Consider the following 14553-nt stretch of genomic DNA (forward strand, 5'->3'; position numbering starts at 1 on the left):
TCCTGACAATTTAAATAATATTTATATAATATTTAAATAAATAGAAATCAGAAACAGAAATCAGTAATGCTAGTACATTTTAATTGACAGTTTCTAAATTAATAATAAAATTTACCATATCTATAATATTCATTTATATTAACCAAGGACATCAACAAGAAAGATCAACAACTTGCCGAGAATTTCGTCGAAGATTTTGTACAGTCCAGGAACATAAGTGATCTCCCTCTGGTTCATCCCAATGTCTTCATCATAAACCCACATCAGCTGAAAATTACAATAATGTCAATTTTACATTTTTATACATTTAGCAGGCGCTTTTGTCCAAAGTGTCTTACAAGAGGAGGATTCAAAAAAATCAATCAAGCACGTGGTTCCTCTGGGAATCAAACCCAGGGCTCTCTGCTACCGAGGCAGGCGTGCTAACCGCTAGACTAGATGGAACCATCAGTGCCGAGGAGAGAATGCATTGTGATAAGTTGTATTTACTGAAAACATATTAGGGGAGCACTGGGCCTGTCAAGGAGTGAGGAAACCTTTAAGCTCACGGGCTAAAAAGACATTCAAAATTTGTCTGGTGAGTGGTTGGATGTAGAATGCTAAATATATCTATATCTATATATATATATATATATTACATATATCTATATATATATATACACATATATATATACATATATACACACATATATACATATATATATATATATACACACATATACATACATATACACACACATACATATTGGTATGCCAAGGTCTGGTCTAGACTCTACAACTGAGACTCATTTCCTACATACAATCGGAGGTTGAATCTTGCTGTATTTTTATGTATTTATGTATGTTGAAACTTTATATTACCAAATTTATTTCAATGGTTCAAATGACCTTAATCATTTAATCAAGTAAATCCTTACTTTTTCTTAAAAAACACAAACTTAAAATGTTTCTTCCAATTTTATGTAATGTCACGTCACAGTTAGTACTTGTGAAGTTCGCTGGGGACTTACCTGGGTGACCGGCTCCACTGATCCAATGTAGGTGTCTGGACGGAGGAGAATGTGCTCCAGCTGGGTCTTTTTCTGATACACTCGCTCCACAGAGAGCTTGGAGCCTGCTTTGTTCTTGGGCACATTCATTTTGCCGGCGTCACCTTTGCCATTGGCCGCCTCCTAAATGACAGATGTTGTTGTTTATTATCATTCAATGTGAATCCCGCTGAAAACACTGAGACTAAGAAGCAGGGACAGCAAATTATAATCTAGTCAAATACATCTAATGGAACTGAAATTTTAATTTAAGTGATGTTAAGGGTTGAAAAAAAAATTGCTGATGTTCATGTAGAGATCACGTGTGTGGGCTTGGAGTCATATTGCTTAGTGCTAGAATTGTCCCCACAAATTCAAATACTATCAAGAACATGATAACATGTATATTTTTATCTGTACAAACCAGTGTATGAGATGCTGCCACCTAGTGACTGGAGGCTTGTTATCATTCAAGCATTACAGCAGTGGTACACCTATGTCCAGCGTGCCCTATTCCTTTGGAAGCCCCTTATGACCCCCCCTGGCAACTCACCGCGCCCCCCGGGGGGGCTGGCAACTCACTGCGCCCCCCAGGGGGGACCCGCCCCACTATTTGAGAACCACTGCTCTAAGGGGGTTAGGGGTGAAAGAAAAACCGGTTATGGGTGGGACTTTCGCCACATCCAAATGGTCTAAATTAGCACAAGAAAGCACAACATATGTACACACAGTGATTTTATCATGTATTTGCAGTTCCTACAAAGTACCGATTTAAGTGGAAACGCATATCAAATGTACTGTTTGGTACAAGCAAAGCATCACTACAGCACCTGTGGCTACTATATAAAGAATATAGAAAAAAATAACTATTTCAAGAAAATACTGTATTGTTTATGAAAACGGCGTTAAAATTGATATAACGAATATTTACTGCTTAATGGAGGGTTTTTAGTGCGTGTTTTAAGTGCGTGAAGTTATAAATGTGTTCTTAAAGATTACAGTAAATGCTCTCAATATGTTTTATTGTGTCAAAGACGGAAACTAGTTAAACCTTAGCAGTATCCTTAACCCAATGAAGTAAGATACCTCATTTAAATTATACATTTTCCAAGTTTACACAATTAACACGCGACTTATTTAGAGCAGTATTACAGTCACGGCTGCTGCTTTGCTCCAAATATTATATCCCAAACAGCGAATCTAAACCGGCCATAGTTCACCTGGAGATATTGACGACTGCTCTTTCTCACGGGACAGTGAAACGAGATGGGGGTTTAAATTCAAGCTAAGTCCTAGGACAAACCCAGAACGACGTGCTTGGAAAAAAGCGCCTTTTTTAAAACCACTTTCATCATAACATTATGAACAATTGCAGCAAGTCCTGTTAAAGTAACTTACCAACCAGGGCAGACATCCACTCTGTGCTTCGCCGTTAGACATCTTTCTTTGTGGTCCTAATTTGTGTGCTCGCCTCAGAAAACGTATTATATTCCAAACAACTCAATTGTCCGTCGGCATAACAAACTTCTCGGTTGCTAAAGTGTTACACTCATGTGCTTTTCTCACATGTTCTTCGCTTTGCGTTAAATGCAATTCTTGTTTCATAAACCAAAACAAGCTAAAGAGTGCAGTCGGGCTATTGTTAAAATCGACCAGCGGAAGGCCTAAACTTCCCAACAAAGATGCTAACACTGTACCTACTTACAAATAAATACTGTACAAAAGGCGCGTATCGTGGCTATACAAACTCGCGCAACGATTCAAGAATAAAAACAAACGTTTAACATTGATGTGCTAAAAGCGCCAACATTAAGTTACTTTTCATTTAACATTAAATTAATATAAGCTAACGGCAACATCCACGGCCCAGTTCCGCCATCTGCAAAACAGACAGCGAATAGTCTGGGAGAAGAACTAACCAATCGCCAGGCGGCTTTAGAAGACACCGGCATTTTGACGAATGTTGAATGAATCTGTAATAACCCTTTCAAACACACGGTGGAGACAAATACCTACTTTGTTGTCATTGTTAGGCGGCTGCACCATGGATAGTGTCGTGTAATGTTGGCTCGAGTGTTTTTTTTTTTTTAAATCTAGAAAAACTAAAACTACCATGCACTCGAGTGTTTTTTTTAAAAATCTAGAAAAACTAAAACTACCATGCTGCGAAAAATCTCTTTTATTCCACCCGACGAATTGTTTGAATCAACTTCTACAACACACATACCAACATTACTGTCAGCCTTGATCCAGGCCAATTTTACCCAGCTTATCCAAAGATTTCCTTAAGACATTACAATATTCACATATTCTTAATTAATGATAGAACTAAAGCATCCTGAATTGATTAAATCACCAGTTACAGACACTTCGTACGTCTGGTACTTGAGGTAAAACTTGAGGTAAAACGAAGCTTTACAGTTATAACTAGAGATGTCCAATACCATCATCTGACCCATATTATCGGCCCGATATCTTCATAATTATTTAACATTGGTAGGAATCGTTATTGGTTTTTCCTCCAAGACCCCATGACGCAATCCCTGGGTTTTGCCAGATATGCTGGAATCTCTTAAGAATATATATTTTGCACAGACAATGGTGATTTGTGGAATGCCTTTAGTGATTACTATAAAAGTACTGTGTTTTCCAAACTATAAATCCCTCCACCCAAAAAATGCATAATGAAAAAGAAAAAAAACCACATGTTGCCAGTGCCATCCAGCGGCTGTCAGTGTGAAAATAACGAACATGTAAATTTTTAGTGGTATAGGAGTAGCAGATTCTGGTTCACAAGCCTCATGTGCCCTCTAGAGGCTGAAAATAACGAACATGTAAATTATATATTTTAATACATATCGCACCTGAGTATAAGTCACAAACCCAGCCAAAGGATGAAAAAAAAAGTGCGACTTATAGTCCAGAAAATACGGTAGGCAATGTGTTAGTTCCACAGCAGGAGAGATGTGAAGTGACCTAGAATAGTGTTAGGGAAAAACGGCTGCAAGTATCGGTATAGGTTGATGTCAGAATTGGAAATTAGTTGTTTGGACAATGTCGGCATATAGGATATCAGCAAAAAGCTAATATTGGACATCCCTAGTTATAACATAATTGTTTTGGTGAATGGAGTAGTCAGGTATAGAGCCTTTTGAAAACAAAAAGAAAATCATCGGTTATAATCAAGTGAAGTCAATTAGTATAATATGGTCATACGGAAAGTTGCAAAGACCTAAAGGTTGTTTTTTTTAAGTTAATGACATTCTGACCTGCAGTCAGTACTAGAGATCCATTTGCCAAACCTGTTTTTTTTCACCAAGGTCTGTACAGAATGGGCCTATATTTAACATTTTTAATAGGTTTTTTTAGTATGAGGAATATTTGTCTACTTCTGTCTGATCTTATAGTTTTGTTTCTTTAGAATAATTTTCTTTGCATTGCACTGGAGTCAACGAAAGGATGTATAACTTTTGTGTACAGTCAAATTGTGTTTTAAGATCTATCTTAAAGTGCAAAAGCAGCTGCTTCTTTAGGCAGTCTGTGGCGTATACTCAGGAAAGGAATTATTTCTAAAATTGGGTTTCAGTAAAACGTACGGAAAGATGTGAGCATCACCTTTGCCACTGTATACGATGTAAGTTTTGACATGGGCTTCAGTTGAAAATTGCCCAGGCAGCTGCATCCCTTTTTCTACACGACAGCAGTCAGGCATCTTCGAAGTGGACGAGGACTTCGAATGAAGTGTTCTCTGTGTCTTTCAAGCTTTGCCTAAACAGCTGCGAGTGCTGCCATGATGCGCCATCATCTCCACCACCACCAAGTTCTGCTACCACCAAAAACTCTGAAGAGCCAGACAGATGGTGAAATGACTGCATCTTCCCATCTAATTGGTCAAACATAGGAGGAAAAATTAAAATTCAAAGGGAAACACGTCATTTGAGTACATTTAGCACCATTTTTGGGGAATGCACAAAAAAAACACGTCGTACCTCCGGAAAATTCCGTGGGGCAGTTGCTTGACTGCAGGTACCAGCGAACCTTTCCCTCGTGGAATGTATGACTACAGGCCATAATAGAAACCGACTTTATCTTCATCCTTACTGTGGCCAAATCAAACTTCCAACTTATTTGTCCCGTAGATGATTCTTCTGTGTGAGCTATGTACACCTTAACAGAGAAACAGGTCGGTCAAATTACACAGTATATATATATACATAGTATAATACACAGGTAGTAGATGAGATAATATATGTAGTATTTACACCGTGTGTCAAACTCAAGGCCCGTGGGCCAAATGTGGCCCGCAACAGTCATTTTGTATGGCCCACGGGAGCTTAAAAAGTGTTTAATATAACAAAGTCCAAGTTGCTGCGATTCTTAACTTGATATTTTTTATTTCACAGAGCAATTTATATTTATTTTTGTATCTTGAATTAATAATAACCAATTGCAAAAAACATGTATTAATACCTTATGAAGTAGTTACAGCTATGCAGTCTTACAGTTACAACCGGTCCTTACAAGAGGGACTGTATTGCTGATGTGGCCCCCTGGTGAAAATGGGGGTTGCCACCCCTGATTTACACAATTAAAAGTATTGCGTTGATTGATTTGAAAGATGTCGAAAGATTGAAATACAGTGGATACCAGCGTAATTCGTTCCAGGACCGAGCTCGTAACTCGAGGTGCTCATATCTCAAATCATTTTTTTCCCCAAAAGTAATAACAGAAAAGAAATTAACCTTAAGTCAACGAACAAGTGAGGTGAATGAGTGAAGCGGCGCGGGCTGTTCCGAGTGCTCGGCCACCTAGCATCGGTGCTCGTATTTCAAATCTTTACCCGTATGTCAAAGCAAAGGCTTTGCTCGTATCTCAGAATACTTGTATGTTGGGACGCTGGTATCTCGAGTATTGGGTATGGACGTATTGGGACAGTCATGCTTATGGAAGGCCCCGTGTCAAAGGCTTACCCTCCAAATCGACAACGAATAAAGCAGTTGGCAAATGATAAATTCTGCATAACCTAGTTCACTGATTCTTACTGAAAGGTTCAGAATGTGAAGTCCTATAATATCAAAGATATGTTATTGATCATACCATTTGCCAGTCATTTTCCACCTTTCGGAAAACAGAATCCTTCTGCCACACGCACTGGTCCCAGCCCTGTACGGTCTCAGAGCTGTTGGATTGTCGACAATACTGGTCTTTGGTGGAATTGTAGCGAACGTGCAGTATCCTGTCAGTCACCTCCTTCTCAGTGGGAGTAAACACAAAACCTGCAATCTTTAAAAGAAAAAAAACACATAAACACAACGACGAGTGAAACGCTGAGCTAAGTCGCACATCAAGCAAAACCAAATATCCTGAGGTGGAAAGTAACAAATGACTTCAGTCCTGTAATTGAGTTGTTTCTGTGAGTAACTTGGAAATTAAGTATTAGGGGATTAGGTCATTTCACTTTTACCTAAGTACATTTTGATTTAAGTATTTTACTTTGCTAAATTGGGAGAACAACCCATCACTGACTCAAAAATTAAATGCGGTGAAAAACGATCAGCGTTAAATGAAGGAAATTTACATGGGCGTGCGCACGGATTTCCCACTATTATAATGTAGCCAGAGAACGCTGAGTAAGAGACGAGCTCTAGTCTGTCGTTTTTGATGATGGCTGGTGCCGAACAAGAAATGGAGAGAACGAAATCCTTGGCCATATCTCAAGTAATTTAAAGTAACTGAGTAACTTTTTACTCAAAGTAAATTTTAAATTAGGTACTTTTTTTTACTTTTACTCCCTGAGATTTTTAGATGGGTATTTTTACTTTTACTTACTGAGTTGAATTTAAGCAAAGTAACAATTAGGGATGTCGTTATTAATATTGGCCGACCAAAATAATCTGCCCGAAATTAGCATAATTACTGTAACCACCAAGCCACCACTGCCCGGCTATATCGGTATCGGCTGATATCGGAATCGGAAATTAAGTGTTTGGACAATATTGGCATATTAGATATCAGAAAAAAGTTACAAGATACCTTTACTTAATTACATTTTTTAGTACTTTTTCCACCGCTGCTGCAAATATCCCAGTGCGGAACAATCAAATAAAACATGAAGACATGAGGTCAAATTTAGATAAGAAGTTAAAACAAATGCAAAGTTATAATGCTTAAGTAAAGCTCAGTGATGTGTACATTTTACATGTCGTACTTTACCTTGGTAGAGGACCCGGGATGAGCCACTTTTGTCTCGCTCCTCGCCATTCTCCAAGCTAGAGAGCCAGAGTTGCGTCCCCCCAATTCTCCTGGTTTTGGCTTCTTTGGAGATATGAACTCTACTAGCTCGACAAGCAGTCTCTCAGTTAACTGTTTCTTCCTGTCTAGACTCAGCACCTGCTGTCTCTACAATACGGAGGAAGATGAACGTTTTTTTGTTTTTTTTTTTTACTGCAGAGTCTGGGCAACTGGCGTGTTGACATGATAAAGGAATCAAAACTTACTGCAGCATTAAGGTCACTGATGGTTTGACGTAGCCAGGTCTCTTGAACACTAGTTCTTCTTGACAAAATCACCTGGTGCTTGCAGGAATATCGCCAGGTCACATCCACCACCTTTAGTAATGAGAAAAAAAGAAAATACAATTTTGTTATTTTCAAAATTCATCAAGTGGGCCAGAATGTATGAGAGACTCTCATACGTCTTACTAGGCCGAAAGACCAGTCTTCCAGAGGATAAAGTACTGATCAGTAAAACCAAAGTTTACATTTGTTTTTTTAGATTACAGTACAATCTCACAGGTTCCGGACTATAAGTCTAATTTTTTTTTTTTCATGCCCTGGCTGAGTTTGCGACCTAAACTCAATTTTCACATGTCTGTTTTTCACACTGACAGCCGTTAGAGGGCACTCTAGGCTTGTGTAGCTGTATCTGCAACTCCTGTACCACTGATAGCCACTAGAGGGCAATAAAGCTGGCGACTTATACTGCGGAAAATATGGTAATCGGCTAGTTTTAGAATAAGAAGAATTAGACTAAGACGGAGGACACACTTGCAAGGTTGCTTGATAATGTTGTTTGATGACTAATTCGTTATCTTACTAAAAAGCCTATTAAAATATTGATCATATTCACACAAAAACACTAGAGGCAAACTATAGCAGACAACACAAATACAGTGAAGTCATTCTTTGTTCTGAAAAACAAGACAACAATTTGTCTTTAAGTGATGGCTGAAGACTCGGCTTTCGTTTAAAGTACAAAGTCTGTTATTTGATATTATAATTTGAAGGATCTCTATGGAAGACTTTGTACAATCAGAACAGTAAGAGAAAACGAAATATTAATTTGTGGTGGTAGCTCTACTCTTCTGGAAAGAAAATATGGAAGAACAACTTGATATTTTACAAAAGGAATGTATAATATTTATACCGCTTTTCGTGTGATTGGCACATTTTTAGGATATAAATTATAGCCCATTTGAAATAAGTAAACAATGACTAGCGTTGTCTGCTGTCAAGGTAACCTGACGTGCCTGGCACCGGCCCCCGCCGATGTACATGATTTAAAATGCTGTAAGAGCCGACAGCCTCGAAACTGTCAAGTGTGTAATTAATTTTGGTGCAAATCAATTGGGTCAAACCTGACAGACAGTGTGAAAACTATGAGCATGTTCATTTTCAGCGGTACAGGAGTAGCAGATACGAGTCCACAAGCCTAGAGTGCCCTCTAGCAGCTGTCAGTGTGAAAATACCAAACATAAATTTTCATAGGTAGCAGTTTTGGGTCCTCAAACCTAGAGTGCCCTCTAGCAGCTGTCAGTGTGAAAATAACAAACATAAATTTTCATAGGTAGCAGATACTAGTACCAAAGCCTAGAGTGCCCTCTAGCAGCTGTCAGTGTGAAAATACCAAACATACATTTTCATAGGTAGCAGAAACTAGTACCCAAGCCTAGAGTGCCCTCTAGCGGCTGGCAGTGTGAAAATAAAAAAAATAAATTTTCATAGGTAGTAGATACTAGTACACAAACCCAGAGCGCCCTCTAGCGGCTGCCAGTGTGAAATGTGAAATTATACATTTTATATATAAGTCGCACCTGAGTAGTATAAGTCGCAAAACCAGCCAAAGGATAAAAAAAAGTGCGACTTATAGTCCGGAAAATGGTAGTCAAAATTTCTCAACTTCAACTGACCGTGACTTTCTTTGGTGGATGAAAGCCTTAGCATAGTGTTAGCGCGATATGTCCGTTTCCTCTCACCTCGTCCTTTGAGAAGGCCAGAACATAGTCCAGTTCCTTGCCCCAGCCAATCTCGTACAGTAGAGGCTTGTCACAGGCATTCTCACACGAGTCACAATGCAGCCACCGTTTCTGGGCCACTGAGTAAACCTCTGTCCACACGTGGTCTGCAACAACACAAAGAACAAACAACCGCAACAGGAAGGTTAGGTCCCTTCGCAAAATTAAGGGGGAGAGACAATCGTGATTTTTGCTTCACAAAATATAGGGATTACCTTTACTGCACCATATATACCTGGCCTCAAGGCCTAAGGCTCTGCAACACAACGTGAAACAGTTGGCCCACTCCCCACAACGCCCTCTCCTGGTTTCCAACAGCTTCTCAGGATTGTTGTACCTGAATGAGAAAAAAAAAAAAAACAGCTCAGTTATTTATAATACCAAAAATAGAATTTTTATTTGTGTGTGTGTGTGTGATCCTGCCTCTTTTTCTGCTAAGCATGCACTCATTTTGACAACAGCGTGGTCCTTTTCATGTTTTAGTTTGGGATCCTAACAGGAAATAAGGAACTAGACTTTTTTTTTTTAATGTAAAAACTAACCTGCATGTTTTTGTACAGTGGAAGGAAACCAGAATTCAAGGACCCAGAGAACCCACACACACTCGGGGACTGTGTTGAGGGGGGATTTGTGTTGAGTAACACATCTGAACAGAAGTGTAACATTTGTTGTGCATGTTTTATACAGTAGCAGTTCAAATATTTTGTGTGAATCTCAACTTAAACAACGCAATCCATAGAAGACATCCGTAGACATCTGTAGAAGATACCTCTGTTTTGACTCGTAAATAAAATAAAAAAACAAATTGCATTTTTCTTCTTCAGCGCCGCTCATTCTGTAACACAACTAAAAAGAAAACAAGAGTGGAAATACTTTTTCATTTTTATGTACACCCCGCAAAAACGGTAACAAAATTGAATCTGAATTTGCAATCCAAGGCAGTAGCAGTATCAGTACCTGCTACTCCTGTACCACTGAAAAAGCACGTTTGCTATTTTGAGACTGACAGCCGGTCGACGGCACTCTACACCAGTATCTGCTACTTCTGTACCACTGAAAATTTACATGTTCTTTATTTTCACACTGACAGCCGCTGGAGGGCACTGGTGCGACTTATTCTAGTAGTAGTAGTAAAAAAATAATAATAATAACAACATGTAACCACCCCAATGAAAAAGTAGCTTCCACACACAGAGGGTCAATCCCCTCAGTTTATTCTCTCACTATTCAAAACACACTAATATACTTAATGATGTCACTGGGATGCCTCAAACCTAAGCGCCATCTTAGAATTTTCATTCAAACAGAATTTACCTCGGGAACCTGTTAGAGAGCTTGCAGCCGTGACAGTAATGGTTCTCCACTCGCTGACCTCCCCAACGCAGGTCGTCAGTGCTGGGCGTAAGGGAGCCAATGTTCTCCGTGGAGCCTCCGCAGGAGCTACAACATAAACTGTCGACCCAGGAGAAGAAGTCCTGCTTGAACCACCGGAGTAACTCCAGCAGCAAGAAGTCGTCCAGTCCAAAGTTACAATCTACAAAGAAGAGCGCCACTCAGTTTTGCTGTCTGCAACATTCACATTCAATTTGGAGTATTTAGAACAAAGTTCACCTTGATTGGCCTCTTTGAACTTTTTGAGCTCGTGTTGAGCAGCGGAGGACAGCTGCTGGCAAGGAACAACACCGCGGGCTTTCCGCCGCAGGTCTTCGTTTTCGTACAACATCACGTGCTGGAAGTTTGACTGGAGAGTAACGAAGAACTTCATGCTGTTCTCCTGATAGAACACAAGATGAGAATTTAGTAACAACTGAGAATTATAAAGAAATAAAATAAAAAAAATATGAATTTTGATTCGAAGCTTGTACGTAGACACTTGATTCCGTACCGTACCTCACTACATAACTTGCATAAACTTGGAATAAACTCAAGTTAGGTTTTTTTTCTTTTCTATTTTTTCATTTTTCATTTTTTTTTTTTGCTCTTTTCGATTTGTATTCTTTACTTTTATTCAGTTTTTCTTCACCTAACGTTCTTGATAGCATCCTTCTGCTTTAGGACGGTACATATCATGGATGTACTGCGATCATTAGGACTATACTGAAGAATGATGCATAAAATAGCGAAATCACGTAGATAACGCAAACACAATTCACAACTCGCAGGAGATGCGTACGGAAGTCGACTAGTGCTCGGCCACCTAACTTTCGCATCTGTAAGCGTGCTTGTATCTCGGAATACGTGTATGTTGGGACGCTTGTATCTCAAGGTATTACTGTACTTGCTTCCTCTTTTTTGTTGTCATCTGCTATACTTTGCTTTCACTCTACTCACAACTATCCTATGACACATTAATGCACCTAGTCTGGGGAAAAAATCATTCCAATCTACCATCTCTGTTTAGCCTTAATTGTCTGCTCATTTTATAATCCACCTTTGTACACTTCTCTGAATCCCAAACACGACCAATCAGACTGTCTTTAAAAAAAATCCACTATCATTAGCTCTTCTGAATTCTTCCTTTTTACAATTACTCAGCGATTCCTCATCACTTCTGGCCCCTTTACCAACTGATCCACTAAAGTTGTCCTTATTTTTCCCCCTCAGGCAATTTCCTACATCATTTCATTCAGCTTGCTCTGAACTATTTCTCTTCTAATCATCCTATCATCCTACAATCTTTTTATGCCCAAAACAGACTTCAAAGAGTTCCTTCAACATTATTCTCTTCCATCTGGCCTAATGTACATTCGAAGAATTTCATCTTGTCTGCCTTTCCTTTTCTATCTTTGCCACCTATTTTTCCCTATTTCAGTTCTAATCCTCCAGAAGACAAACTTCTGTCAGTCCCCTATTAGTCAATAGCAACGACAGTCACTGTAAACCTGGGCAACTACTAGCGGCGTTACAGGATGTCAAGGGATGAGATCTTGAGGTATTAAAGACCGTCTATATTTCACTTCATGGTAGCACAGCTCAACACATTCATTTAAGCATCACCAAGTCAAAGGGGTCCATAAAGGTTGTAAACAAAGAGAAAATGCACATGTCTAGACCAGCCATGGGCAAACTAAGGCCCGGGGGCCGGATGTGGCCCATTCAGCTTTTTAATCCGGCCCGCCAAACTTTTCCAAATTATAGAATTAATTCATTTTAGCAGTGGTGGCTTGGTGGTTAAGGAAGTAAACTTGTGTCCAGAAGGTTTCAGGTTCCAGTCCACGAGCTGCCAAGTTGCAACTGAGGTGCTCTGAGCATGGCTGACCGTCCCAACACACTGCTCCCCGGGTGCTTAAAGCTGCCCACTGCCCACTTTGATGATGGGTTAAAAGCAGAGGTCACACTTCATTGTGTGTGCAGTGGTGTGCTGTGTCTCAATGACAAATAATTCACTTTCACTTTCCTTATACTTCTGCCTTTTCCCTGCAATACCCACGTTTCCCCAATAGATGGCGTAGAAAATTACAAAAGTATTTTAGCATTTAAGCCTTTATACATACTAACACTCCATCTATCTGCTCCTGACCCGGCCGAGCTGTTCAATTTTAGGACTATTGTGGTAAAAAAAGTTTGCCCACGCTTGGTCTAGACGCATTATATGTACCAAGACTTTCTTTTAAGTAAGTGGTCAAAATGCAAAAATATATAGATTTTGTTATTTAAATTGGGAACATATTTACCACGGAATTTGACTGTGTTGGTAGGACTGGCTGGCTGGAAGCAGCAGTAGAGCTCTGTGATCCTTCCAAGGATGGAACAAGCGGTGTTCTTAGTTGATGAGGTGCACCTTGTTGCAGTCTCTTATCTCTCTCGGCTGCAATGGAATCTCTGAGGAGCTTCAGTTGTTCCACTGATGCCGACATTGGGAACACCAAGTGGGTCTCAGCCTGAAAGGGACAAGCTATATTAGTTACTCCACTAAAAATCCAAGTAGAGCTCAGCAATAAATAAATGTTATTGTGTTATTGGTTTCATTAGAGTAGTACTTCTCAAATAGTGGGACGGCAGCCCCTGGGTGGGGCGTGGTGAGGGGCTTCCAATGGAATAAGGCACACGACATACTGTAAGTACCACTGCTGTCATGCTTGAAAAAAAACAAGCCTCTAGGTGGCAGCAACGCATTCAGTGGTTTGCACAGATAAAAATATACATGTTATTAGGTTCTCCATAGTATTTTCAATGAGAACCACTGCATTAGAGTATTACATGACTTATTCTATATCATGGGAGCAGGTGAATTAATTTCATACCTCTTCAAATCCCATCTCAAAAAGACACTCCACAGCTCCTTTGGTTGGCAGCAGCTTTGTTGCAAACGTAGGATTTCCAATTCTGATAGATCTGTACTTTTCTTCATTGGGATACCTGAGGGAGATTGGACATTTATTCTCATTTCCATCCATTCATCCATCCATTTTCATCCGTTACCAGGTCGCGGGGGCAGCAGTCTTCACCCAAATCACATTGCACCGTACCAAACCCCCTAAACCTTCCTGCGGGTGGTGAGTCCACTGGAAGGTACCAACCGCCCTAACCAGGATTCGAACTTGCCCAGTATCTGTCTTTCTATATTTTTCCACCAAATTACAAAGAAGAATCACGTAAAATATAATAATATATAATAATGAAGAATACAAATATATATATACATTTTAATCCTAAATCATTTTTTGAGAGCAGTTTTGAGTAGTTTGGGTATGTTTATTCTAGGTTATGAGACCATGATTCATCTCTCCTGGTGCTCATGTACACGTTTAAACAGGGGTGTCACATCAGCAGTGAAACTGAAACAGGATCGACATTTGTATATGTATTTTAACTAAAGCGTGTCAATAGATAACTAACACATACAACTAGACATACTAAAGGTTGAATCAACAGAAACTACATGTATTATTGACATTTTCAGCGACAGCAACGATCACTGCTGTTTTACCTGCCGTAATGGATCAAAACATACCTTAAAATGTTGTCCGCATACGTGAGCAGCAGTTTAGAGACGTCGAGGAAGACGTCATTTGTATTGACACACAATAGTTCTAAAGCGGGGGACACAGACATTCCAGGGTTTCTTTTCCAAAACAAAATACCAGCAAAATAACAGTAGAGCCCTATTGCGCCGGATAATGCAAGAGCATTGGGGTCTTCGCGGAATGTGTCCTACAAGCGCCTGCATATAATTAGCGAAAGCGTTGTTTTGTAGAATTTTTTTTTTTGGTTTTGGTTTTCCAACGGGGT

The 14553-nt window shown here is 39.5% G+C and overlaps 2 protein-coding genes across 5 annotated transcripts in view; both read right to left on the bottom strand.

The window, feature by feature from the left end:
• The window catches only part of top2b (DNA topoisomerase II beta), a 24625-nt gene extending 21685 nt beyond the window's left edge, over positions 1-2940 (bottom strand). For 2 of the 4 annotated variants that reach the window (XM_025065174.1, XM_025065172.1), the window contains exons 1-3: positions 2427-2940; positions 1011-1172; positions 177-267 (exon numbers count right to left, since the gene is read on the bottom strand). In XM_025065174.1, the coding sequence (XP_024920942.1) occupies positions 177-267; positions 1011-1172; positions 2427-2468 (295 nt within the window). In that variant the 5' untranslated portion in view covers positions 2469-2940. The remainder of the gene's footprint in view (positions 1-176; positions 268-1010; positions 1173-2426) is intronic. The other 2 variants (XM_008331571.3, XM_008331570.3) reach the window with 1 other exon arrangement.
• Positions 2941-3164: 224 nt separating this feature from the next.
• On the bottom strand, positions 3165-14532 carry ngly1 (N-glycanase 1). Its single transcript, XM_008331573.3, has 12 exons — positions 14276-14532; positions 13566-13680; positions 12996-13202; positions 10933-11095; positions 10636-10855; positions 9537-9658; positions 9283-9428; positions 7526-7636; positions 7242-7427; positions 6126-6311; positions 5018-5195; positions 3165-4911 (listed from the first exon to the last, which is right to left on the bottom strand). Exons 1-12 carry the CDS (start codon positions 14374-14376, stop codon positions 4733-4735), a joined length of 1914 nt encoding a protein of 637 aa, XP_008329795.1. The 5' UTR covers positions 14377-14532; the 3' UTR covers positions 3165-4732.
• Between the last annotated feature and the right edge of the window lie 21 nt (positions 14533-14553).

This window comes from Cynoglossus semilaevis, chromosome 18 (genome assembly GCF_000523025.1).
Source record: "Cynoglossus semilaevis isolate Cse_v1.0 chromosome 18, Cse_v1.0, whole genome shotgun sequence".
Taxonomy (NCBI): domain Eukaryota; kingdom Metazoa; phylum Chordata; class Actinopteri; order Pleuronectiformes; family Cynoglossidae; genus Cynoglossus; species Cynoglossus semilaevis.

Excerpts from the sequence above, each read along its gene's own strand:
- ngly1 (XM_008331573.3), bottom strand. The coding sequence starts at position 14,376 with ATGTCTGTGTCCCCCGCTTTAGAACTATTGTGTGTCAATACAAATGAC. Across the intron at positions 11,096-12,995 it reads CAACACAGTCAAATTCCGTG|GAGAACAGCATGAAGTTCTT; the intron begins GTAAATATGTTC and ends GTGTTCTATCAG. Across the intron at positions 7,428-7,525 it reads TCAGTGACCTTAATGCTGCA|AGACAGCAGGTGCTGAGTCT; the intron begins GTAAGTTTTGAT and ends TCCGTATTGTAG.